At 47.2% G+C, this 27115-nt stretch overlaps 1 protein-coding gene and 1 long non-coding RNA gene across 2 annotated transcripts in view; one reads left to right on the forward strand and one right to left on the reverse strand.

Annotated features, from left to right (window-relative positions):
* Wipi1 (WD repeat domain, phosphoinositide interacting 1) overlaps positions 1–22481 on the reverse strand; it is a 37984-nt gene extending 15503 nt beyond the window's left edge. Inside the window, exons 1-4 of the mRNA XM_005069976.4 lie at positions 22313–22481; positions 16905–16987; positions 15229–15398; positions 8928–9024 (exon numbers count right to left, since the gene is read on the reverse strand). Of these exons, the coding sequence (XP_005070033.1) occupies positions 8928–9024; positions 15229–15398; positions 16905–16987; positions 22313–22392 (430 nt within the window). The 5' untranslated portion in view covers positions 22393–22481. The remainder of the gene's footprint in view (positions 1–8927; positions 9025–15228; positions 15399–16904; positions 16988–22312) is intronic.
* On the forward strand, positions 18872–21660 carry LOC121141544. The gene is made up of 2 exons (XR_005878481.1): positions 18872–20065; positions 20291–21660. It is a non-coding gene; the product is annotated as an uncharacterized LOC121141544 (long non-coding RNA).
* Positions 22482–27115: the final 4634 nt, after the last annotated feature.

Genomic DNA, 27115 nt, shown 5'->3' on the forward strand with positions numbered 1-27115 from the left:
GTGCAGCCAAGCTTCTGCCCTTATCTCTCCCTTACAGAACTCCAGGAGGCTGGCCAGGCACCTTCTACGGCAGGTGTTGGCACAGCCCCTACCTGAACAAGGTCACTTGGGGCCCTTGGCATCATAAGAGGCTGCACACACCTTCCCAGCTGTGCTCTGTGATCCCCGACTCCCTATCTGAGTTCTCTGCAATCCAAATGTCACGTCAAAGGCAGCTGGAAAGACAGAGGTGCTCTGGGCCTGAGAATGGAGGAGGGAGATGAGGCCGCATGGGCTTGAGTGGGGGCTGGCAGGGCCAGCGGTGGAAGAGAGGTTGAGATCCAGAGTGTAGAAGAACTGGAGGACGGAACCAAAGACCTGACAAATGAGGGGATGTCTATGAGGGTTTCTGAGTAGATGGACTTGAAAAAAAGCAGTCTTGAAACCATAGTGAGGGGGACTGGACAGAATGCTTACTTTATAAGCATGAAGACCTGATCCAGAGCACAAAATCCATGTCAAACAAACAAAGAAAGGCAGGCGTAGCTGCGGGTATCTGTAACCCCCCAGCTCTGTGGAGTGCAGACAGGAGGGTCACTGCGGCTTTCTGGCCACCAGCCTATCTCGAGTTTCAGAGAAAGACCCTATCTGACGGAAGTAAGGCAGGGAGTGATGCAACAGGACACCTGATGTCGTCTTCTGACCTCCATACTCACCATTACCCTCTTCTCTCTCTCTCTCTCTCTCTCTCTCTCTCTCTCTCTCTCTCTCTCTCTCTCTCTCTCTCTCTCTCTCTCTCTCTCTCTCTCTCTGTCTCTGTCTTTCCCCCTCCCCCCTCCCCCCCACCCACACACAAGCACACGCACATGCACACACACGCACGCACGCTCAATGAGTAGTCACTTCATAATTACTAGGATAGCTACAATTTAAAAAGGCAGCCAGGGACTAGAGAGATGGCTTGACAGTTAAGGGTATTGGCTGCTCTACTAGACGACCCATGTGGCATTTCACATTGTCTCTCACTCCAGGTCCGGGATGATGCTTCTTTCAGAAGACATGGGTTATTCAATGAAAATGTCAGTGTCAGGCATGGGATACCTCCCTATGAGTAATTGATCAGGGAGGGAGGCCCCTGAGGGACTCCTCCCCAACAACACAGACTCCTGGTTGCCCACTGTAACTAGATGGTAAGAGCCTATTACTGATGATGTAACACACATTAGTGGCAGGATTCAGAGAAATCAAGTTAGAACTGACCTGGAAACGGCTTCCTAGATTTTATAGTGCCCAGAATGTGCTATGCAGGCCTCTGGAGGTAAAAAGTCACCAACAGTATTACCCAGTAGGAAACCCTGCATGTTATAATACCAATCTACCAGACACCATATGTCCATTGATGCAATAGTGGTATAAAGGTTATAGGGGTAGCCAACAGCTTTGGATTGAATTAGAGGCCTACTCTACCAGAGGGAGTTGATGCCTGGTACTGTAATCCTGGTTAAAAAAAAAAAAGACATAGTTCAGGAGGTCACAGGCCCTAGAGGGAATGCTCTAATGTGGTCTAGCTGAATGAACCTGTTGTCAAACTGCTTTCTAAATACTTATGTTTATACATATAAATTAGTGCTGCCTTCAACCTCAGCCATAAAAGCATCTCTCTGCAGTTATCAACAGACAAGGCAAACTCATAACTGGTCTAAGTACTGAGAATAAGCAACTATTGAGTACATAGCCCAAACTGGGGCATCCATAAGAACACGCTTCTACTCCAAGGCTCAGAGAACATCACAGAAGAAGGGGCAGAAAGAATGTAAGAAGCTGAGGATGGGGAGGAGTGCTGTAAAATGCTGACGGCTGGACATGACCATTGTACTTATGAACTCATCACAGCTGAGGGGACCTGCACAAGACCCACACAAGATCAAGCCGATAGTGTCAGCCAGCATTCCCATAGGCAACACTCATGGACTCTGTAGGTTACAAAAGAAAAAAAAGGGAAAGGAAAGGACATGAAGAAGGGATTGGGAGGTGAAACTGCCAACTACTACTACTACTACTACTCTACTACTACTACTACTACTACTCTACTACTGATAATAAAGATATTATGTTTTTTAATAGCCCATGTGAACTAATTGACGGATGGATAGGTAGGATATGCCATGTCCTTCTAACAGGATATTATTTGGCAATAAGAAGGAATGAAGCATGATACAATATATATGAGCTTCGAGAGCAGTAAGTGGTAGCAGCCAGTCACAGAAGACCAATGAATGGCCAGCACAGGTAAATCTATGGTAACAGAAAGTAGATCAGGGATTACCTAGAGACAGGAGAATGTGAGGGGACAGCTAAGAGGCAAAGGATGTCTTTGGGGGAAGGGTGATGAGAATGCTCTAAAAGTAAATGTAGGGCTGGTGAGATGGCTCCACGGGTAAGGGTGCTTGCTGGCAAGCCTGACAAGCAGAGTTAGATCCCTGGACACACATAGCAGAGGAAGAGAAGTGACTCATGAAAGCTGTCCTCTGACCTCCACATGTATGTATAAAAATAAATGCAGTAAAACACACATGAGCAAGCATGATAAAACCCTGAAAATACTTAGTAATAAAAATGTGACAATGGCTGTCCCCCTCTGTGAACACACTAAAGTCTATTAAATTATGCACTTCAGGAGTGTGGGCTTGCGTAAGAGTGCATGTGTACCTGTGTGTGTATGTGTTTATGTGTGTGCCACGTGTGTGTGCCACGTGTGTGCAGGTACCTGAGGAAGCCAACAGAGGGCATTGGATTTTCTGGAGCTGGAGTTATGGACAGTTTTTAAGTCCCAGAAAAGGGGGTTGGGAACCAAACTCAGGATCCTTTGAAAGAACTGCAAGTGTTCTTAACTGCTGAGTCATCTCTCCAGCCCCAAACCGTACACTTTAAATGAGTGGATTCTATGACACGTGGGTGATATATCAATGCAGCTTTTGCGGGGAGTGGTAGAAATCCTTTTTATCGGTGTGTTGATTAGGGACATCTCATGCAAACACGTAGCATTTTAATTATCTCTCCCTTGCTATAGCTCTCTTTGCCCTCCTCCCTCTCTCTCTTCCACTTATCCTCCTTACCCTCCCTGCCTCTCTTTTCTGTCTCCCTCTCAAGGAAGTGCAGAGTTTCAGTGAGCTCTGGGTGACAGGGACAGGCTGAAGCTCCCCCACAGGCACCTGCTCTGTACTACGTGGCTCTCTTAGGTCCTGTTTCCCATCTGAAATGAAGAGGGCTGGCTCCCCTGATGGCACACTCTGAGGGACCCGGCCTTCATTTACCGACTCCCCTCTCCTCTGAGCCTCTGGAGAGCATCCTTGTGGCCCAGAGAGCCAGGAGGTCTGAAGCAGAAGCCTTGGGCAAACGCTCACAGTTGTCTTTTGGAATTTTAGGTCAAGATATAAATATCCCAGGAAGGAAGAAAGGCTTGAACACTCTAAGCTAACTTTGAACGTTCTGTCCCACCCAGTGTAGAGTTAGATGACACTGGCTTCTGACAAGGATGATGGTGAGGACAGGTGTCCTGTGACACGTACCCCTTATTAGACAGCCTTGTTTCTCCTTGTGTGACTTCAGAGAGGCACCCGGAACAGACCTGCGCAGACTCTGAGGCTCCCCAGCCACGCTTCCCTGGAGCTCCTTCTCTTTTCCTCCATCTAAGTCTCAGAGCCCCGCTCCGCTGCAAGGGTGTGTTTTCTGACGCTCGAAGCACGGAGGAGATGGGGACCTGCTTTAGGCTTAGCCACGCCCATCCCACAGCCTCCTGTTTCTGTTATTGGTGCCACACAAAGTCATTTTTAGGAACAAAGTGGACGCTTTCTTTGATATTATTTTCTAGTATAAAAGTGCAGAATGGCAAAGCCCAGAAAATATAAAGGAAAAGGGAGGAGGCAGCCAATTTTGAAATGCAGGTTTTCTCTCCTTTTGACATTTAAACACCTAGTCTTTGAGCCGTTTTCCTATGTAGGCACGGGGTTTTGAAGCTTTCACATTTATTTATTGGGGGTGCGGGGGAGACACGAATGTTCCACGCTTTGCTTTTGCATGTGGAGGTTGGGGACAACATGTGGGAAGCCAGTTCTCCCTTTCTATCATGTGGGGTCCCAGGATCCAGCTCAGGTCATCAGGCTTAGCAGCAATCAGCTTTACCAGCTGAGCCACCTCGCGGACCCAGGCATGGGGCTTTAATGTGGCTCCCAGCCCTGTTTTATAATTGACGCGCGTTTCATAAGTAGCTATTTCGCCAAGGACTTTTGCCTACCATTCTCCCACATCTGAAAAGATGAGCCTGTTACTAACTCAAGAACCAACGGCTCTGCACCGCTGCAATTGTAAGAAAGCCCCTGGATCACCCTCCTTCTGACTTCAGTGCCTACAGCGTGGCATGCCCAACTTTAGGCAGCTCAGGCGGAACTTGTTTATAGAACGTGGTTGATTAATGCCTCAGAGGACACTTCCGGGGCCTAGAGGATGCAGCTCAGTGCTAGGTGTGAATGTAGCATGTACGAGGCTCTCAGCACCATTCACTCAGGTTGCTTCCCAATTTCCAGCAAGAAAAAGTCCAGAAGTTCACTGAGCATGGTGTGGTGATGCACACCTGTCAGCCCAGCACTTGGGAGGCTGAGGCAGGAGGATTGCCAGTTTGAAGCTAGGCTGGGTGAACAAGACCTTGTCTCAAAAGAACCAGAAGAAAAGGAAAAAGAAAAGAGAGAGAGACTGACCCATCGTGTATGTGCTGCAAGCACTTTTGCTGCCCTGACGGTGGGGATTGTTTCTATCCGCACTATTTCCATCTGCAGAAAGGCAACCGGCTGGGCAACGGCCCTCAGCTCTCTTCTATGGACACATTGACGTGTTATCCAGAACGTTCTCTCTGCCCCATCCAGCTGTTCTATGACTGGCAGGACTTTCGTGGGCATTTCCACCCTTCACTGATCAGGGCACAGACTGCTGGCTGGTGGGAAATTAACTCTCAGCTCAGGCTGGCCAAACTCTTTAAAGGAAATAGCCTGCGATCTTTGGCACAGAGAGAGGGGAGGAAGGACATTTACAGTCACCTCAGACACTGCACACCAAACAAGAAGGGAACACCTTGGAGCCAATTGACCCCCAGCCACTAGACGGAAACATTCAGAATGTGGGTGGCAGAGCCGGTTTACAAGGCATCATGTTTTCCTTGTGTACCCAGGAGGGATTTCCAAAGCCAAGAGGTTGTGTTTCCATAGAAAACAAACACAACAAAGAGCGCCTACAGGGAGGCTCTGGGCATCTGAGGAGGTGTGGTCCTCACTGTGCTGAGTCCTCTGAACCTTGCTGAGAGAAGCTGATGTGCTCCCCCGAGTGGGGCTGCCCTCTGGGATGAAGGGGGACTGCAGAGTGAGGCTGGCTGTTCACACGAACAAAGAATGGACCTTGGCTTATTCATACATGGTGTCAGCCTCCCTCCACTCCACGAAGCTCCGCAAGCCAGCAACCATCGCCCAGGCTCACAGCCATGAAGAGGCAGCCCAGAGGAAGCAGTGGTAGGAACTGTGAATTTGGGATTTGAGACTATTTGAGGCTGCTGCTCTAAAAGGACATTAGGCATCTAAATGGATGTGCTGTGATTAAGTTGCTCTAAAAGGACATTAGGCATCTAAATGGATGTGCTGTGATTAAGTTGCCTGTCTTTTAGATGAATTAATCAACATATCCCCGAATCCTGTTGTAATATTTATCGGAGACCAAGACAATATTTTTCATATATTTTCTGCAGTGGAACAGGGAGCAAGGAGCAGGTGATCAACTATGTAGCTCTTAGCCATCCTGGAACACTCTATATGACTCAGACTGGCCTCCAACTTATGGGTAATCCTTCTGCTTCAGCCTTCTGAAAGCTGGAATTACGGGTGTACATCACCACTCCTGGCTCTAACTTTTCTTGAGGTAAAAGTGATTTAGTTTTGGCAGGGGTGGGGATGCACCCTCTAATCCCAGCATTCAGGAGAGACAGAGGCTGGAGGACTGAGGGTTTGAGGCCAGCCTGGGCTAACACAGTAAGATCCTGTCTCAGTAAACAAACAAAGCAAGACTTAATCCCTTTCATCAATGGCACAAATAGCCTCTTGCTTTTAATTTCTTTTTCTCCTTGCTTTTATCTCATTGTAACAATTTGGTAAATCAGTGAGTTTTCTTGGCTGTGGAGAAACAGATATAGTCATACATTGCAAACCAGTATTCTAGTCAAAGATAGACCATATGCACAATAGTATTCACCATAGCCCAAGTTCACTAGGCTACACTGTCTAGGTTTGCACAAGGATACTGTGAGGTTTGACCAATGATGAAACCACCTAATGACATAGTTCCTGGAACTCATCCTGTCATTATGGGACACATGAGTGTACACTGGATTAAAACTAAGAGTAAGAAGGGCGTCGTTTCCTTTTTCCTGTGGTGGGACATGTCTCCATGTTAAGGCTGCTCTGACATGCTTCTACATGCTTATCATCTCTTCCCAAATCCAGCCAGGCAGAGCTCACGGCCTCTCCTCCAGGGACTCTGCTCAGATTCCAGCATTTCTTATGCCCATCACGAAAGAACGGCTTCTCTGGCATTGTCCGCAGCCCGCAGTGAGGGCATTTCACCCCTGCCACAGGCTGCTAGGGCCTCTCTCTGCCTTCCACTGCCCCAGAACAGCTGGGCTCTTGGTTCCTGGTAAGCAGAGGGTTTGTCTGCCTTTGCTGGGGCCTACTGGTGCTAGGCACACAGAAACTTTACGATAAATGCTATCCTAGACTGGTTCAACCCTTATTCCTAGAATGATAAACTTACCACTACATGAGTCCCTTCCTGGTTGTGTTTGAATGTTTGGCCCATAAGGAGTGGCACTATTAGAAGGTGTGGCCTTGTTGGAGTAGGTGTAGTCTCGCTGGAGGAAGTGTGTCACTGCGGAGCTGGGCTTTGAGCTCTCATATGTGCTCAAGCCATGCCCAGTGTGACAGTTCACACTGTTGCCTGAGGACTAAGATGAAGATGTACAACTCTCAGCTCCTTCGGCAGCACTATGATTGCCTGTGCGCTGCCAGGATGGTAATGGACTAAATCTCTGAAATTGTAAGCCGGCCCCAATGGAATGTTTGCCTTTGTAAGAGTTGCCGTGGTCATTGTGTCTCTTCGAAGCAACAGAACACTCACTGAGACACTGGTGAAATGTGCTCCAAACTCGTGGAACTTTATGCTTTTCAGTGTTGGGGACGGAACACGTGGTCTTGGGCAGTCAGCCAAACACTTTACCATCGACATTTCCAGCCTCTCTCACAACTGTATAGTGGCCTTAACACCCTTTTCAAAAATTATTTTTACCTTTTTATGAGCATTTTGCCTACATATATGTGTACTGCATATATGGCTGGTGCCCCAGAAAGTCAGAGGAAGGTGTTGGATACTGTGAACCCGAAGGTATATGGAGGTTGTGTGTGACCATGTGGGTGTTGGGAACTGAACATGTATCTTCTGGAAAGATAGAAGTTCTAACCAGTGAGCCACCTCTCCAGCTCCTGCCTCAGCATCTTAGAGGGGACAGGAGAAATTTGGTGCTAGTGAATGTGCCAACAAGCATGTGTGAGATCCTGCATTGAATCCCCAGAACCATGCACACACATGCACACCCTTGATATCAACAGCAAAGGACTTTAATATGATGGAGAAGAGAGGGAAACCAGACATGGGGAGGATTTAGCAGCCCTGTGCTGGTCACCTTACCTGGTTTAGGGCGCAGCCTAGGCTGTGAGATGGCTATCTCATTATCCTTATTGCAAACAGGGAAACCCGGGCTCAAAAAGCTCTACCCACTTGTGTGGGGTCACACAGATTCTGAAATTTCAGTGAAAGTCACGGGATTGGGAAACATACAATAAAGTGAAGAAGTCATTTAGTGATACTAAGTTAGAACATGGCATTCATTAAGTTAGAATATTAATTAAATATTAATTCTTTCATTCAAAATTTTAGGCTTTAAAATTCCATACATATGAAAGTTTTGCCTGCATTTTTGTACACGCACCATGTATTGTGTATGTATGCGCACCTATATATTTGTATGTGCCTAGTGCCTGCAGATTTCAGAAGACACTCTGGGACGGGAGTTTCAGAGAGCTGCGGACCACCATATGGGGGCTGGGCAACAAGTGCTCCAGCTGCTGAGCCATCTCTCCAGCCCCATGACTTACAACTATTAATCTGGGTTGTTAGACACACTGACTGCTCTGAGGGATAACTCTCCACACCAAGACGCAGAGACCATTCTCACTTTCAGCTCAGTGAGCTCAGAAGACACCCAACATTCATGACTTCATCCTAACCCATCTGAACTCTTCCGATCTTAAACACCAGAAACTTAACATTCAATGACAAATTCTGAGAACTTAGCCAAATTCAGTACTCTAGCTTATCACTCAACTTGAGACACGTATTTTTAAAAATCACATAATGAGGCACCTTCTTTGTAGTTCAGATGGTCTGGCTAGCTAACCATGCCAACACACCAAGTCAAAACTTGCTTCTAATTATCACACCTACCCTGTAACGAACAGTCACAAAAAACGCATTAGGGGCAAAACACCTTTCAACATCGGATGCATGGAATCTCCCATGAGTCTATCTGACATGCTCTGCCATTTGCTTATATGGATCCTAGAAGATGGATGCCTCTCTTAGGCTACCAGACAGGCTACATAGTCTTCCCACAGGGACCACCTAATTCCAATCTGTCCCCATTCAAATGTGTCTTCAACTCAAACACCATTAGCACCCTCAAAGCATACCAGCCTGGGTTCAGGTTTTTCAGGCTAAGTGAAAACAAAGCTTGGAAGCTTGGGAATGAAGCATCTTCACATTGGGGAGGGGAGGGGCTGGGTTCTGTTGCTGGTGCTCACCTGTTGGGTTTGAGGGGATGTCCAGGAGGGTCTTCAATAGTTTCATATCTTTAATGTTGTGGATATAGATGGATTCTTCCAGGCAGACCAGCAGCCTCTGTAATCAGACAGAACCATCAGCCTCCCACATAGAACCCTGAAGAGGCACCTGCCAAGTCCTTGCTCACCTTTCCTGTGAGTTCTAACAGGAGGAGGAATGTTAATGAGGCCCTCTGAAGATCACATTTGTGGATGTAAACAGACATGGCATTGCCCACCTACGTAGAAGCTTAAAATACAAGATCCTAGATTTTACTTTAGAGATTTCTCTCTCCTTCCTTCTTTTCTTTTTCCTTCTATCCTTCTTCCCTCCTTTACCCTCCCCTCTCCCTGCAACGAGATGGTCCAGGGAACCTCTCTTGTTCTGTTCCCACATTCCATGCTGGTGGCTGAGTTCTCCCTCTTACACAAATGTGGCATCTTCACACCCTCGGCATCACTGAATCTTAGATTTTATCCCTTTCTCTATGTTTGGTACTCTGACACAGGGTTTTACTAAGTTGCCAAGGCTGACCTTGGACTCACCCTGTAACCCCGGTATGTTTTGAACTCACGGTCCTTCTGCCTCAGATGCCCAAGTGTCTAGGACGACAGGGCTTGATATACCTAGCCCCGCCCCAACCTCACCTCCAGGTCCTCTTCTCTATTTTAGTTAGCGCACTCTGGCCACAGTGCTGAAACTGTGTATGAGAAGTGAAGAACATTCTAACAAGATCTCAGGGTTGGGATCAGTGAACGGCTCAGTGGGAAAATGAATTTGCTCAAGTTCCAGGACTCAGATCTGATCCCTGGAGCCCAAGTAAAGAAGGGAGGGGAGGATCAACTCTGCACACAGTTGTCTGCTGACCTTCACACGTTCTCTGTGGTACGTGCACAACCTCATCCCCGTTCCACACAAACACACACATAAATGAACTTCAGAGTTTGTAAAAAGAAGGGAGGCTGGAGGGATGGCTCAGCAGGTAAGAGCATTTGCACTCTTGCAGGGGACCTGGGTTCAGTTCCCAGCACCCGTGTAGCACACAATCGCCTGTAACTCCAGTTCCAGAGGCTCTTACATCCTTCTGTCCGCCTTGGTCACTGTGTGAATGCGGTGCACATTCACAGATGTGGTGCACACAGAATAACTTTATTTTATGTGCATTGCTGTGAAGATGTCAGATCCCCTGGAAGTGGAGTTACAGACAGCTGTGAGCTGCCATGTGGGTGCTGGGAATTGAACCCAGGTCCTCTGGAAGAGCAGCCATCTCTTCAGCCTCCCCCCCCAAAAAAAGATCTTTAAAAATTTACCAAAATTTTTTTTCAAACTGAGTGTCAAATATTGCCACTTCTCTGTGAAGTGGTCACATAATCACTTCGCATTCTGCCAGCCGCACCAGGGTTTGTTTTTTATCTTTTTCTATGTTTGTTTCTGTTCTGAGTTTCTTACAGCCTCTGGAGTGCCCTACCAGCCCCGCCCCCAGTTCTCAGGAGGAAGTGGCCCTGCCAGTTCCTCCTGTAAGGACATCATCTCCTTTGTCTCCTCAGACAGACACAGTCAGCATCATTGCAGTGTTGTCAGCTCTGTGGACCACTCGTCTGGATCCCGCTGGGTCACCACCATGCTTGCCAGACAAGAATGAAAAGGGAGGGAAACAGGAAATGCAGGGAGGGTATGAGGAAGTACTTGTCCTGAGTCACATAAGAGTTGGCTTCCGGGACAGGCAGAAACTGGTGACTGCTGTGTCACCAGCTGCTCTACAGCTCCAGTCACACCTGCCTCCAGTTCGCCTCTGCTGTTCATCTTGTAGCCCAGGCTGACCACAAACTCCCTCTGTAACCCGGTTTTCCTATCCCTACTTCCCAAGTGCTGGGGTTACAGTCATGCCTCATCAATTCTGGTTTTATCTAGTGCTGGGAGTTGAACCCAGGGCTTTGAGCATCACCAATTCTGGCTTTATCATCTAGTGATGGGGACTGAACCCAGGGCTTTGAGCATGGCAGGCAAATACTCTGCCAACTAAACTACATTCCCAGCCCACTTTGACTTTCATCTTATGTTTTATAGGTAGTTAGTCCTTTTCATCAACTAAAGAATTAGACATCTGCCTTAAGCATCTGCCTCAAAGGCTTCATCCAATCAACTTACAGTGGGAGAACTGGAAGCAGATGGTTAAATACCTATAAAAGCTTCCATGCTAACGACATCTAGTTTATGATTGTCATCTAAGAAAATACATTTCTACATTAAACACAATAGGAATGACATTAACTGGAAACGGAATGCATCAGGATTTCTAGGCACCTTTCCTTTCTACCTAGAGAGGGATTTTGTGAATGGGTTACATGTGTGGTACATTCATAAATATGTGTGAGGGTGAATTTGCAGAGCCAAAGAAAGAAGTCAGGCGTCCTTCCCCATCACTCTCTGCTTTGTGCTTTTGAGGCAGGGTCTGTCGGTGCATCTGGAACTTGAATTTCATCTAGACTGGAGACCAGCAGACCCCAGCTTCCTATAGCACCAGTTACAGGTGTGTGTGTGTGTGAGAGAGAGAGAGGGAGAGAGAGAGAGAGAGAGAGAGAGAGAGAGAGAGAGAGAGAGAGAGAGAGAGAGAGAGAGAGAGAGAGAGAGCAGCCACATTTAGATTTTACATGGTTAACTGGGAGCTCAACTAGGTCCTCATGCTAAGTGCAGTAAGCATGCTTACCCAATGAGCCATCTCCTAGCCCTTGACTTTATGTGTATTTACTTATTTATTTTGTGCAATAGCACATTTGTTTTTTGAGACAGGGTCTCATTGCAGTCCAGGCTTCCGTGTAATTTGCTATACAGCATAGGATGGCTTTGAACTTCTTGTCCTCCTCCCTCTACCTCACAAGTGCTGGGATTATAGGCATGCATCATCGCACCTGATTTTATGTGGTGAACCCAGGGCCTTGTGCATGGTAGGCAAGCACTCACTAGACCAGCTGGGCTTCATTCCTGGCCCTGAAAACAAGGGTTCTGTTTTGTTTGCTTTGAGGCAGAGTCCTATTCTGGATAGCACAGGCTATCCTTTGATGTGCAATTCTCCTGCCTTGGCCTCCTAAGTGCTAAGACTACAGGAGCACACTAGTAGACCCTATTTGAAAACATGCATTTTTGTTTCTTTGTAGCTTCTTATATAAATCTGCCATTTTTCCTGCTTTTAAAAACGAGTCACATCGGAAGACGTGACACCATCAGGGTAATTACTGTAGAGCAATACATGCCCAGCCTGTGTCCTTTGCCATTCCCCTGGGCAGGCAGCTCCACAGGCATTGCAAGACTTCCTTACAGCAGGTGAATTGCCTAAGCCAAAAACTAAGTTCAAAGTCTGGCAACTTTAAGAAAAAAGAAAACCAGAGCCCTTTCCAGATCTGCATCAATGATCCTGGAAGACAAAAAGACTAGAAGAAGGCACAAGCATTAGCTCTGGCTTGCTGCTAGCTGGGGACTAACTGTAGAGAGGAACTGCCTACATCTGTGTTCTCTGGAAGATGGGGGATGAGGACCTGAAGTTCTGTTCTGTGGAGTGGAGGTTGGGGCCTAAAGTCTGCCACACTCAGACACTTAAGTAGTTCTTTCTTGCCTCATTTGCTAATGAGACTACCTGAGAGATCATACCAGCAAATTCCATGGATACTACTCGAGATGTCTGGTGGTGATAACATTTCACTAACTCATCTTTAAAAGGTGGCCAGGTGCCAAACAGACATTTCGCTGTCATATGCTGGCTACTATGTGCAAAATGGAAGGTTCTGCAACAAAACTTGCAATAGGTCTGAGAACACTCTTGAGCCAAGAGCCCCACTTGAAATCTCTCAAGTAGGAAATTCCCAAGCTGCCCTCCCTCCCTGCTGAGACCTTCAGGCTTCTTTTCTGCCTCTTGCCTGCTCTGTGTCACTGAAGTTTTCCACCGTCTGCTTCTGTGGCTGTTTTCTAGAAACTTCAGTGGTTACTCAGTCAAAATAGCTGAGTGACTCAAAGCAACGAGCCAGGTGTAGTGCTCAATCTTACAGGGCCAGCATTTGGGGGAGTGAGGACTAAAGCAGGAGGGTTGTTTTGAGTTCTAGGCTAGCCTAGGCTACTGAATGAGACTATCTCATGAAACAAACCAACAAAAAACTGAAAGTAACAATTTCTTCCTTCTCAGAAACTTAACAAAATACTTGGTCTCATTATTTAAAAAATAAAGATAATCATAGGGCTGGGGAGACAGATTGGCAGTTAAGAATGGTGGTAACTCTTGCAGAGGATTTTGAGTTCAGTTGTCAGCAACCACGTGGTAGACCACAACTGCCTCTAACTCCAGTTCCAAGGGGTCCACCACTCTCTTCTGGCCTCCTCAAGCACAGCACATACATGGTATACATACATGTAGGCAAACTGCTCAGATATACAAAATAAAAATAAGTCTTAAAATTATTAATTATCATTTAATAGTTCAGATTCAAGAAGAGGAAGAAGAGGAAAAGGAAGATGAGGAGGAGGAGGAAGAAGAGGAGGAAGAGGAGGAGGAGGAGGAGGAGGAGAAGAAGAAGAAGAAGAAGAAGAAGAAGAAGAAGAAGAAGAAGAAGAAGAAGGAGAAGGAGAAGGAGAAGGAGAAGGAGAAGGAGAAGGAGAAGGAGAAGGAGAAGGAGAAGGAGAAGGAGAAGGAGAAACAATCACTATCCTCAAGGAATGTCACTGGTTCCCTGTTCGAGGGAACACTGAACGGAGCAGCTAACTCTGCATATCCCAGAAAGTGTCTCTTGGTTTATCCACTTATTTAACAGTTAGGCAGGAAAAAGTGTTCAGGAGCGCTCTCCCATCAGGATTCATAGAACATAACTGTCACAGCCCCTGCTCTCCCAGGATGCAAAACCCAGTCACTCCAAGGAGAGTATGCCAACACACTAAGTGTCTCCCTCTTAAGTGCTAATGTGTTTTTTAAAAAGGCACACTGTGTATTCGAGGTGAGAGTAATTTTCCTTTCCACAATGAAAACACTACAAGAACACATCCTTAAGGGTTAGCTGGAAGAGCTGTAGATCTAACTTGGTGGTAGAGCTCTTGCTTAACTGAGAAATGTCCTAGGTTCAATCCCCTGAGGAGCAGGGAAGGGGTGGGTATTGGCTGCAAAAGCAGAAATACGAGACTGTGTAGTTGACCGACGAGGAGGGGCCGCACAGAACAGGTCTGTTTCACCTACTGACTGCAGAGCTGACCCTGCGGGACCACACCCCAGTCTCAGGTATGCCATTCTCAGGGCTGCGCACAGCCACTGAGTACAATAAATGTAACCCCCTAGGGCCAAGCCAGGAAGAGGTCTTCCTCTCATTTATATGCCGCGAGGCAGCTCATATGACAGGCTTGTGTCAGAGCTCCAACCTACCCGTGCTGGTGCCCAGCTTGCCCCAAGAGGAGGTGGTGAGTTTGGCCAGGCAATGGCTGGTGCCTGAGAGACAACATAGCCACTACGACTAGGGAGATGCATGGAGTAGATGCTCTTTATACTTCACCCGCCAGCCCGAGCCCACTGTTGAGCTTCTGTTAAATTATCTACAGCACTTGATACTAGTTTTAGAGACATTGACTGCTTTTTTTTTTAAAGACAGGGTGGCGCTGGGCGTTGGTGGCACACACTTTTAATCCCAGCACTCAGGAGGCAGAGGCAAGCAGATCTCTGTGAGTTCAAGGCCAGCCTGGTCTACAGAGCGAGTTCCAGGAAGCCTCTAAAGCAATACAGAGAAACCCTGTTTCAAAAAAAAAAAAAAAAAAAAAAAAAAAAGGACAGGGTGTCATGTAGTATGCCAGGCTCAAACTTGTTTTGATCTTCTGATTCTCCTGCCTCTACCAGCTGAGTTCTGGCATCACAGGTTACCTCCTGGGTTTATCCCGGTATCACAGGTTCACACCACCATGCTGCCCTGTCTATGGTGAGCTGGGGAATCAAATCCAGGTCTTTGCAGGTCCCAGCAAGCACATTGAGCTATATCTCAGACGTTCATCTTACAATTTTCATCACATTTACTTATTTCTGTCTGTGTGTGCATGCCCATGTACTGCGTGTTTGCGGAGGTCAAAGGACAACTTGCAGGAGTCAGTTTTGTCCCTTTACCATGTGGGTGGTGGGGGCTGAGCTCAGCTTACCAGGTTTGGTGACGAGTACCTTGACCTGCTGAACTATCTAGCCAGACCAAAGACATTCATCTGTAGAGATGTTTTGCCTTTGTTCCACTTTGAAGAAGCCTAGAAACCATGCGGAGCCCGCCTCCTCACCTGCCGGTTCAGCCGTATGGACAAAATGTTGCTGGAGTAGCTGTAATTACAGATCTCGGTGCCTTTCTTGAAGTGGTACACGTTCATCTGCCGAGGTTTTGTGTGACTGACCACCACCACCAGGCTGCTGGAGAAGAGGCGCTCCACAATGTACACGTCGGGGATTTCATCTGTGAGGAGAAACAGCAGTGAGGTCTCCCAGGTGGCCTCTTGGAGAAAGACTTTGGACTTTGTGACACTGGGTACCACACAGGCTGGTTCACACATGTCTCTGGGTCTTGCTACAGGGTATACTCCATCAGTAATGACCCACCCTGGCCCCAACAGTAAGCTTTAACTGTTGGGTAACAGTTCCAGGGGTAACACTTCCAGGGATCTTTCTATGTACGTAAAGCAAATGATATGCTAATGACTAAGACGGAAAGCCAGAATCTCCAGAGCCAATGCGTGGTATGCATGGTAGAATTACCCACTAACACCCCCCCACACACATACTCACTGTGTATATGCGTGTGTGTACCTATCACAACGCACATGTGGAGGTCAGAAGACAACTTGCAAGAGAGTTGGTTCTCTCTTTCTACCATGTGAGTTCTGGAGAATGAACTCAGGTTAGGAGGTCTGGCATCAAGATCCACATTGCAAAACCCCTTCCTAACCACTTTAAGACAGAATCTTGCTCTATAACCCAGGCTGGCCTTGAACTCATGACCTTTCTGCCTCAGCCTTCTGAATGCTGGGTTTTATGGGTGTGCACGGCCATACCTGGTGCAAGACAAGAGGGCAGACAACACTATCTCAAGGCAGAGGGTGAGGATGGACACATGTGAATGGGCACACACCCTCTCATGCACACATCTCTATCACACACAGAGATTAAAAATAACCAAATAACAAATTAGGAGCCCCAGTTATTATTTATGAAACCAGTTTCTTCCCAGAAAATGCAGAGGTGAAGTATGCAATAGCATACATTATTTACCCTGAGAAAAATCACAGTCACATTTATAAGGGGAATTATTTTTAATAACTCACTAGAAATATGAGTTACTTCATTCAATCATATAAAACATGTCCCTACTAAATGAATGGTGTCAATGGGCTACAGAGCCAGTGTAACATCAAAAAGAAGCAACAAGGTTGATAATGACAAACCCTGATTACCACGAGCACAGATATATAGAAAATCATCAACAATATGATTTCAAACAAGGGCTTTCTTCTTACAAAGAAGAAAATGTCACTCAAGTTATTGCCAAACTTCAATGAGAGCTTCATTGTGGCTTCTATGCAAGAGGAAACAATGGTTTGTATTCAAATCCACACAACACCAACTCTTTAGGTTGATAGCTAAGACAGAAACTAAAAGCTCAAGACTCAAGTCTATGGTTGGGGCATAGCCTTGGTGGTGGAGTGCTTTTAAGAGGCTGGTAGGTTCAATACGCAGGACTCCAAAAAGAAGAAAATTCATGGGGGGAAAAAGGATTGACATCTAGGGGGAGGATTTGATGTCCCTTCAACTCCTCTTCCTAACACACAGACCTATAGACATCACACACACACACACACACACACACACACACACACCTTCAACTCCTCTTCCTAACACATAGACCTATAGACACCACACACACACACACACACACACACACACACACACACACACACACACTTACTGCTTCCATGGACTTGATCAAGTTGTTCCACAGAACTCAAAGAAAACAGCTTGTAGCCGGCCTTGGTTCCAATCGCTAGCGATCTGTGGAAGATGATGACATCACAGGAATGACAACAGATACTGAATCCCAACCACAGCCCTGTCTGAGAACTCAGAGTCCTTTCCCCAGAGGCAGCTAATGTGCAGGTAAACAGACATCTTCAGGACTTAGAGCCTTGATGACCTATGCAAGGTAAGGCACGCTTTGGCAAATAGCCATGAGGAAAAGGGTAAAAGGTCAAAGGAGACTTTTTAAGAGATAGAAATTGACTGGACTCTATCACCAAGTAAAATGTGAAAGCTCTCACAGGTCTTGTTTTCCCAGCTGGGCAGGCACAGGAAAATAGGAATGCTCCATCTCCACAATGCTTGAGAGATCGTCTTATTGTTTGTTTGGGAAGTCCTTTACCAGGAGGTGAGTAATTACCATTATGTGTGTGTACATGTTCCTGTGTGCGTGCGTGCGTGCGTGCGTGCGTGCGTGTGTGTGTGTGTGTGTGTGTGTGTGTGTGTGTGTGTAGACCAGAAACAAAACTCAGTGTCTTCCTCAATTTATATCCAGCTTTTTTTTTGTGTGTGTGGTTGGAGGGGTCTCTTCCCAAACCTGATGCTCCCTGGTCTGTCTAAGCTAGCTGTAGCAAGCTTCAAGGATTCTCCTGTCTCTGCCTCCACCACGCTGGGATTCCAGTCTCTATGCCTGGCCTGTTGGGTAGGAGTCAAGACTCAAACTCAGGCCCTCACTATTGCAGGGGGAACACTTTAATAACAGAGCCATCTCTCCAGCACCAGTTTGTTTGTTTTTCAAGAAAGGGTTTCTCTGTATTGTTTTGGAGGCTGTCCTGGAACTAGCTCTGTAGACCAGGCTGGCCTCGAACTCACAGAGATCCGCCTGCCTCTGCCTCCCGAGTGCTGGGATTAAAGGCGTGTGCCACCATCATCCTGCTCAGCACCAGTTTTTTTTTTTCCTGTCCTTAAAAAAGAAAGTAACTTTTGCTTACTAGAAGAAATTCACACCGGGGCATGGAGATGGCTCGGCAGAGAAAGGCACTTGCCACCAAGCCTGGTGACTTTAGTTCCATCCGAGACCCACACAGCGGAAGGAGAGAACCAGTTCCCACCAGTTGTCTTCTGGCCTTACACACATGCACCTGGCAGGAGTACACCCTGCCACAGGCATGCACACAAAACAAACCAATAAAGTGTCAAAAAGCAGAAAATAAACACAGTGTCTTAAAAATGCTTCCTTCTACCGGTTTCTATGAAAAATACTATATGGACTTTAGGAACTCTATTGGAGAGCTTAATTGTTTTATTTGTGTGTGTGTGTGTTAAATTCAAGTTCTGTAACCTGCAGTCAGCTTTAGGAACTGCTTTATGCTGTGGCCTATAAAACTACTTCCAATCCCAGCACTCGGGAGGCAGAGGCAGGCAGATCTCTGTGAGTTCGAGGCCAGGCTGGACCGACAGCCTCCAAAACAGAGAAACCCTGTCTTGTAAAACCAAACCAAACCAAAAAAAAAAAAAACAAAAACTATTTCCATTACCAACAAATAAAATAAAAACCAAACACTTATTTGCTTCAGTGTGGGCTAAGAAAATGATTTAATTTTCACACTTTGTGAGTGTGTGTGTTCATGCATACACAGGTTTACGTGCGTGCGTGCGTGCGTGCGTGCGTGCGTGTGTGTGTGTGTGTGTGTGTGTGTGTGTGCTGTCCACACATCAGGGAGCTCAGCAGAGAGCTGAGGGATCTGCGAGTCTCCACCTCCCCAGAGCTGGGATTACAAACATTCACCATTGCTTGCAGCTTTTCTTTCTTTCTTTCTTTCTTTCTTTTTTTCTTTCTTTCTTTCTTTCTTTCTTTCTTTCTTTCTTTCTTTCTTTTTTTTTGAGTCGGGGTTCTCTATGTAGTTTTGTAGACCAGGTTGACCTCGAACTCAGAGATCCGCCTGCCTCCGCCTCCCGAGTGCTGGGATTAAAGGTGTGCGCCACCACCTGGCTTGCGTCTAGCTTTTCATTTATTTATTATTTATTGATGTAATCATTACTATTAACACTATGTAGATTCCGGGGCTCAAACCTACATCTCACTGGCTCAGCTATCACCCAAGTCCCAATTTTCTACTTTAAACTCATACATTTTTTTCGAGTTTGCTGGTTAGCTTTTATCTCAACTTGGTACAAGCTACAGTCATCTGGGAAGAGGGGAACCTTGACTGAGAAAATGCCTCCCCATCAGACTGGCATGGAGGTAAGTCTGTGCGGGTATTTTCCTGATTGATGAGTGGCGTGAGAGGACTCACCCCACCGTGGGTGGTGCCATGCCTGGACAGGTGGTCCCTGTTGAACGAAACAGCAAGCTGAGTGAGTCAGCAGGAGCAAACTGGAGAGCAGCGGCACCGCTCCACGGTCTGCTTCCCTTCCTGCCTCCAGGGCTCCTGTCTGGGGTTCTGTGCTACCTGCGCGTCCCTTCGTGACGGACGGTAAGCTGTGCCGTGAACTAAACGCTGCTTTTGGCTCTAACGTTTATCGCAGCAATGGAAAACAAACTAGGACACCAGGTATCCTCGGCAACACTTGAAAACAAAACGAGTGACCAGGTGTAACCCCGGCCCTCGAAAGCTGGTCAGGGGAACCATAAGGACCTCTAGACCCCGAGAAAAGGTGGGAGGGGAAGGTCCAACTCCACCTCACGGCCTCTCATCCTCACATGCGCACTACCGCCAGTGCGACCCCGACCCCGACCCCACCCCCTCATCTATACATACACACAGTAATAAGTAAGTTCAAAACCATTAATTTTCAGGCATAAGTTCTGATTCTGGAACAAGTAAGTTTCTTCCTTTTATGTTTGTGATAGGGTCTCTCTCTGCTACTCACGCTGCCTCTGAGGTTGTGGGCTAAAGTGATCTTTCTATACTTGCCTCAGGAGTACCTAGGATTCCTCACAAGCTGCCACATTCCGCCAGAAGGGTTGTGTTTGTGTGAAGAGGGCATGATGATCATCATTGGTTCTACACAATTGTTCTATGACCCTAAAAGACTCCAAATCAAGGACTCCATCCATAAGTCCCTTCCACAATAACAAACTTCTCATCGCTGCTTTAAAACACACCTAAGGTATCTAGCCCAGCTCCAGAGCACTAAGTATGAGTAGCTGACAATTTAATTCTCTTCATCTACATTCTCTAGGGAGACTAGATCCCAAGCTCAGCTCACACATACAGAGAAGGACACACCTATTCCCCCCAATGCATCCAGTGAGGAAGATGACTTATTTTAAAATTCAATGTCATACCCTCCAGGCCTCCAAGCAACTGACTGTGACAAGACCTTTATTTATAGGTGACACAGCGCTGCCCAGAAGAGCCTTCATCCAGGAAAACAGCTGCGGGAGGGACCAAGGAAACTTTCAAAGCACCTTGCACTTTTGAAAAACAGCATTCTTGTCCGACTGTTTCTCTGTATTATTTAATAACTAGACTAGACAATGACATTTGTTTTCCAAATCCAATAATATCAGGAAGTGTAATCTAAATGATTTACTACTTGTAAGTAAACTAACCCCCTCTTTAACCTATGCTCAATTGGGAAGGAAAACATTACCTAGCATTTCGACAGACATACACTCTTGCAAAAGCTTCTTACAAAACTTCAGAATTTTATCTGTTCTATGCTGCACGTGAGTCTCATCTAGAGAGGATCCCCAAAACAACTCAACAGGTTACAGGAGCTTTAAAAACAAAGATATAAAAATCCAGGGCCTGGAAGCTGGGATGGAGCTCAGTGGCAGAGTCTTTGCAAAGGTTGATTGAAACATTGGGTCTTATGCTCAATACCCTGTAGCCCATCTCGAATGCGCGCACCTGTGTGTGTGTGTGTGCGTGTGTGTGCACACACACACACACACACACACACACACACACAGGGTTGCACTTGTCTAGCATGCATAAAGCCCTGGATTCCATCCCCAACACTGCATAAAAGTGCTGTGTGATGATGCAAAGATACTTCCTATAATCTCAGCATTCCAGAACAGGAGACAGGAGGATCAGAATTTGAAATTCATCTCATCTACTAGGGAGTTCGAGGTCGTATGGATTACAGGAGACCAGCTCAAAACAAAATGCCAAGAAAATAGTTTGTGAATACAATTACACATCTCCAGCTATTGGGAGATGTTGTAATATGCACTTTTTATTGTGGGTTGTGGTCAGACGCAGCGTGAGAGTCACTCATCTAACCAAGCTGTGGAGTTACTCGATTACATGATTACACATACAGATTTTTCAAACAAAGACATATTGTTCAGAGCAGGGCTTTTCAGACAGAAACACAAAGGGAATGGAAACCAGGGCTGCTTATGGCCTTAATTACACCACTGAACGTTCAATATTAGCACAGCTCAGCCAAAAGGAGCCAAAGCCCAAGCCTGAAGCTGACTCTAAACAAGGAACAAGCCAGAAACTGGTACAGCCGGAAGTGGGACATTGGGAAGTGGCCATCCCTGCCCTAGCTGCCTGATGCTTCAGGGCTCCACATTCCAAAGAGATTATTCCATATGGTGTCCTGACTGGCGTCCATGAAAACTGGGAAGGAAACAGATTCTAAGATCATCCTGCAGAAGTCTGGAACACAGGCGAGCAATTCCTTGTTCGTGGACCAAAGTCTAAATGTTGACCATCGAAGTGAAACATTAAAGATCCACTTAAAAAGCAACAGGGTGGAGCGCCTCCTTCCGGGATGGGAAGCTGTCTGGGACTGAGAAAGGACTCCCGAGCTTCCCGGAGGAGATTCCTGGGACTCGGTAGACGGGTGAGAAAACACAGCAAAGGAAATAAAGAAAAGCTTCCTACGGTCAAAGCGATCAGCCAAAAAGATGCCCTGTTGTTGGGGCTGGCCTGGCCACAGGGACAGGCTGCTTCTTTGTCCAAGGCCCTGCTCAAATGCCACGTTGAGATACTCAAGGGCAAACGGTGAAGTTTTCCCCATCTTCTCGACTCTCGCATCCTCTGGAGTCAAGCTGCACCTTCCCTCGCCTTTGTTTTGGTCCCAGATCTCCCTTTCGGTCACTAGGTGGCCCACACCAGGTCTCCCACATTCAAGGACCCCCTCCACCCTACGCCTTGCTGACTTCTTCGGGTCACCCTGGCCAGCCCCTTCTGGCAGGCGCCAGGCGTGGAGGGAGGGGTCGCCTGGATTGAATTCAAGCCCCACTGCTGAGCAACCCCGCGACGCAGGCTGCCCCACCGAGCTACCGTCCGCGCGCCGGCCCTGGCTGGCCACCAGTTGCCTTACAGGACAACACCCTTTGGTGGCGACACTGTCCCCCACTTCCCTGGCCAGGGGACTGGCGCCGTGGCTTACGTGCAGTCTTGGTTGAAAGAGAAGCAGCTGAGCGCCGCCTCCACCCGACCCGGAGGGGCGTCTGCGGCTTCGGTCTCCATTGGGGGCTCGACCCGGTAAGCCGCAGCTTGGAGCGGGGCACAGCCACCTCAGCAGCCCGCCCGCGCCGGCTCCGTCCGCCGGCTTGCCGCCTCGGTCCCGCCCCGGCCTCGCCCCCAGGCAGGCCACGCCTACTCGGATCCCACTTGGCCCCGCCCCTCTCCAGAGTTTTCCCTCTCTCAGAGCTGCCACTCCACCGGGACCAGCGACCAGCGGGGCCCTGACCCCGCCCGAATCGTAGTTATCCCCGCCCCTGCCTCGAGTCCCGCCCCTCCCAGCTCCAGCCATACCTAAGTCCCCTTTGGACCTGCCCCACCCATTTCCCATTTAGCTCCGCCCCTGCATCTAGCCCCACCCCCTTCCAGCTCTAGCCGTCCTGAGCCAACCAGGTCCTGTCCCGATCCACTTCCACTTGTTCGTCCCCGCCTCTAGCCCCGCCCCCTCTCCTGCCGGGCTCAGGACCCACCCCGCCTCTTATTTCGGGAACTGAGCAAATGACAGCTCTTTGGCCAGTCAGAGGCGGCAGTGGGCGGGACCGTTGCTGACGACCCGCCCCCGATTCGGAGACACCGCCTGCCATTGGTCAAAGGTGAGTGAGGCAAAGGCTGCAGGCCACGTGGTGGTGTTTTCATCGCCAGAGCGTCCAGGCTTGGGGAGGAGGAGTGGAGCTGCGGGGCTTCAGGCCTGCTAGAGTGCCAGGGACGGCGCCAAAGGGGAGGGCGGACGCCTGCTTTCTTCCCAAGCCAGTCCTCGGTCCCCGCCCCGTTAAACTTACAGAAGGTAGTTGGAATCAGCAGGCGTCAAAGCCCCGCCCTTTGGAGAGTCCTTAAGCTGCTGTGGTCAGGCTGATAAGAAGCTACCCGCAGCCCTAGGGTTGAGGAAGAGCTCTTGCTAATCCCAAACGTTGTATTAACCACACACACTACCTCGTTCTTCTGGGTACATTCATACCCGATTTACTGAAGATGCAGTTGAAGCACTTGCTAGACAGCGCGTCTAAAACCGACAGTATGCAGTGGCATGTATAAACTGATACTCTTTCAAGACTTGTGTGCTAAACAACTTTGTTCAACAGTATCTGGCAGGATTTGTAGAATGAAAGAAACTAGAATAGTGTGTGAGAGGGATAAAGTCTTGAAGACGGTTCAGTTTGAAGCTCGTGTAATTTGAGATGCAATTCTGACATAGATTTGTTTCCCCGAGCTAAATACTTGGGAACAGTTGGTTGTGAGATGCCTGAGGTGGGTTCTGGGAAACCGAATTCCAGCCATGAATAGCTTTTAGGTACTGAGTCATCATTCTATCATGATTATTATTATGTCACAGCTCTTTAGATTGCAGCAATTCAATTCATATTCAGTCACTTTTTAAATATATTTTTTGAGACAGTGTCTCAGGCTATAGTCTACACGCTCCTCCTTCCTTGGCCTTCCAGGTGCTGGGATTACAGATGTGAGCCATCATGCTCAGCCAAATTTCCCCAATTCATGACAAAATTGTATACCCCACGCATTGATATTTGAATTTTAGACTTAGAATGGATGAGCAAGAGGGGCCTGTTTCACGGCAGCTTTTCTGGTTGGTTCTCCAGTTTGACTTTTCCAAAATATAACAGTTTATTTTCTCAAGACAGTTGTTCTGTCGACTAACAGATCCACCCCTAGGTGACTGCTCTAGGACCAGTTGTGAGGCACTGTATAAACCAACTCAAGTGCAAAGAACCTCTGTTTGGATGTTTTGACCTCGGCCTCCTTGCAACCTCCTCCATCTCTCAGCTCTGCCAAGTTCTGCCATCCTGTCAGTCGAATTGATAGAGCCACGAACCTTGCAGTCTAGGTGCTGGGTTCCTGGAAGTACTAGATGGAGTGCCCCATAAGGTTTTAAAGTGGGGCCTATTATCAGTTTGTTACGAAACAGTTAGACTTTGTGGGGGCAGAGAAGGGGGTGAGTTTTAGCGTAGGAGTGTGTCATGATAAAAGCAGTGTCTTAGGCAGATAAACTTGGCCAGTGTGTGCAGATCAAAGTAGAAGGCCGGAAGGCTTTAGGGAGCCAGCATGGCACTCTTGGAGAGATTGAACAGGAGTCTAATGCGATGGTACCAAGAGCAGAAAGCTTAGGATGAATGCAAGAGCTGTGGGGAGGCAGGTCTGCCCAAAGGAAGAAATGGAGGCCGTACATGTGAGACTCATCTATGATCTGAAAATCTCTGGAAGAAATACGTTGAGTAGCAGGCAACAGGGCTGGCCAGATGGCTCAGTAAGTAAAGACGTCTGCTGCACAAGCCTGACAACCCGTGTTTGACATCCCACATAAAGGTGGAAAGGAGAACCAACTCCACAAAGCTATCCTCTGACCTCCACATGTGCTCTGTGTTATGTGCACTGCTTGCAATCAGCCTCTGTGATGATAAATGAAAAAACAGGTGGGCTAATTTTAATATGCTCTGCTTAGCGCAATAAATAAAAAACAAGGATGGAAAGACAGGAACATTATGGGGGCCTGGGAAAGAAGTGAGGCACCTCACTGTGGAGCCAAGACGCAAAGATTCCAACACAAGCTGGGCCGTGGTGGCACGCGCTTTTAATCCCAGCACTCAGAGGAGAGGCAGAGGCAGGCGGATCTCTGTGAGTTCAAGTTCGAGGCCAACCTGGTCTACAAAGCTGCACAGAGAAACCCTGTCTCGATCCCCCTACCCCAATCAAAAAGAGATACCAACACAATAAATGACATTTGCTGTGAAGGCTGCAACAAAAAGACAATATTCCTTTCATATAGGAATATTTTCAATTTTTACTAGGCCATGGTGGCTCATGCTTTTAACCTCAGCACACTGGAGACCAGCCCGGTCTACAGAGTGATGAGTTCCAGGCCAGCCAAGGACACAGAGAAACCTTGTCTCAAAAACCAAACCCCACACCCCACCCCCAAAAGGGAAGAAATATTTTCAATTAAAAATTTTAAAATGGGACTGGAGGGGTGGCATTCGCTGCCCTTCCAGAGGACCAGAATTTAGTTCCAGCACCCACATCAGCTTGCCCACAGCTGCCTGGAACTCAGCTCCTCTTTTAGCTTTTGTGGCCAGCCTTCCCCTCACCCCCCCACGACACACATTCTCATAAATAAAAACAAAGTGCAATATTTTAAAAAATCTTTTAATAAACTCTGATTCTTCTTCATACAGGTTCTTCCTGAAATTCTTTTCTGCATTGTGACCAACAATCTGATTTGCATGAGTGGCAGTCCTTAAAATAATCTGATTTGCATGAGTGGCAGCCTCGAAAAGATTATAAGAACTCCCTAGGCAGGGTGGTGGTGGTGCACATCTTTGATCCTAGAACTCAGGGAGGCAAAGGCAGGTGGATCTCTATGAGTTCTAGGTGAGCCTGGTCTACAAAGAGAGTTTCAGGACAGTCTCCAAAGCTACAGAGAAACCCTGTCTTGAAAAACAAAGAAACAAACAAAAGAACTCCCCAGGAGGCAGGCTAACCTGTGCCTCTTCCTCTGTAGCTGCTACTAATACATATATGTGTATATAGTATTATATACAATTATATATGTGTATATATTTGTTTTTTTTGTTGTTGTTGTTTTTGTTTTGTTTTTCGAGACAGGGTTTCTCTGTGGCTTTTGGAGGCTGTCCTGGAACTAGCTCTTGTAGACCAGGCTGGTCTCGAACTCACAGAGATCCGCCTGCCTCTGTCTCCTGGGTAAGTGCTGGGATTAAAGGTGTGCGCCATCACCACCCGGCATATATATTGTTTTAATAGTCAACATAAAATTATTTTAAATGTATTTATTTTATTTTGATTTATTACCGTGTGTATGTGATGTGGGGGGGTTATTGCGTTCCAGTGCACGTGTGGACAGAGGACAAATTTTGTGGATTTGGTTTCTCCTTCCACCTTTATGTGTGGTTCAGGAGATCAAATTCAGATCTTTAGGCTATACCTGGTAACGTGCTTCACCAGCCCTAATATAAAATTATTAGTTAAATTTATGTTTTACTTTTAAGCGATAAGTGTTTAAGATAACTGTGTGTTTCCCATACCTCACCTCACCATAACCCCGTGTTCGGGACCATTGTGTCCCTCTTTGCTTGGTAGGATTTTGTGGGAATAAACAGCAGAGCACAGATAGTGGTGTAAATGATGCAGGGAAACCAGACCTCTGGGCAGGTGCTTAGGACGGTAAGTTTTATTCCATCTTGAGGTAGGTCCAGAGTTGCATAGTCCCTGGAGCTAGGGTGCAGGCCTAGAGACAGACGCAGCTCTCTGTGAACAGCCTCCTATGTGTGTTGCCTCCTGAGTTCCTGGTCTACAACCATCACCATTCATACGGCAGTAATACCTCAAGGCTGCCACCTCTGACTTCATTTTACCCTAAGCCATATATAAACTATTCTCATATAGACCTGTATTAATGGAAATCTAAGTTTAGTTTCCTTAAAACCCTCATATGCTTTGCATAAGAAGAGCAGATGAACGTGACGAAACCAGTCGGGATTTGGAAACAGACTCCCAGATGACTGTGGAGAAAGAGGAGGCGGAAGCACCTGGTGTCACAACAAGCTAGAGGTTCAAGAGAAAGTCTCGGGTCCTGTGAGGGTTCAGTTTAAAGCGATGCAGGAATGTTCAGACAGAAATACTTGCCAGCAGATGGAAGCTGACTCCTAGGAGTGGAACCGGATTGGCTGGTGCCCGGGGCATTAAATAAGGGACCTTTTTA

The sequence above is a fragment of the Mesocricetus auratus genome, unplaced genomic scaffold (assembly GCF_017639785.1).
Source record: "Mesocricetus auratus isolate SY011 unplaced genomic scaffold, BCM_Maur_2.0 Super-Scaffold_100007, whole genome shotgun sequence".
Classification (NCBI taxonomy): domain Eukaryota; kingdom Metazoa; phylum Chordata; class Mammalia; order Rodentia; family Cricetidae; genus Mesocricetus; species Mesocricetus auratus.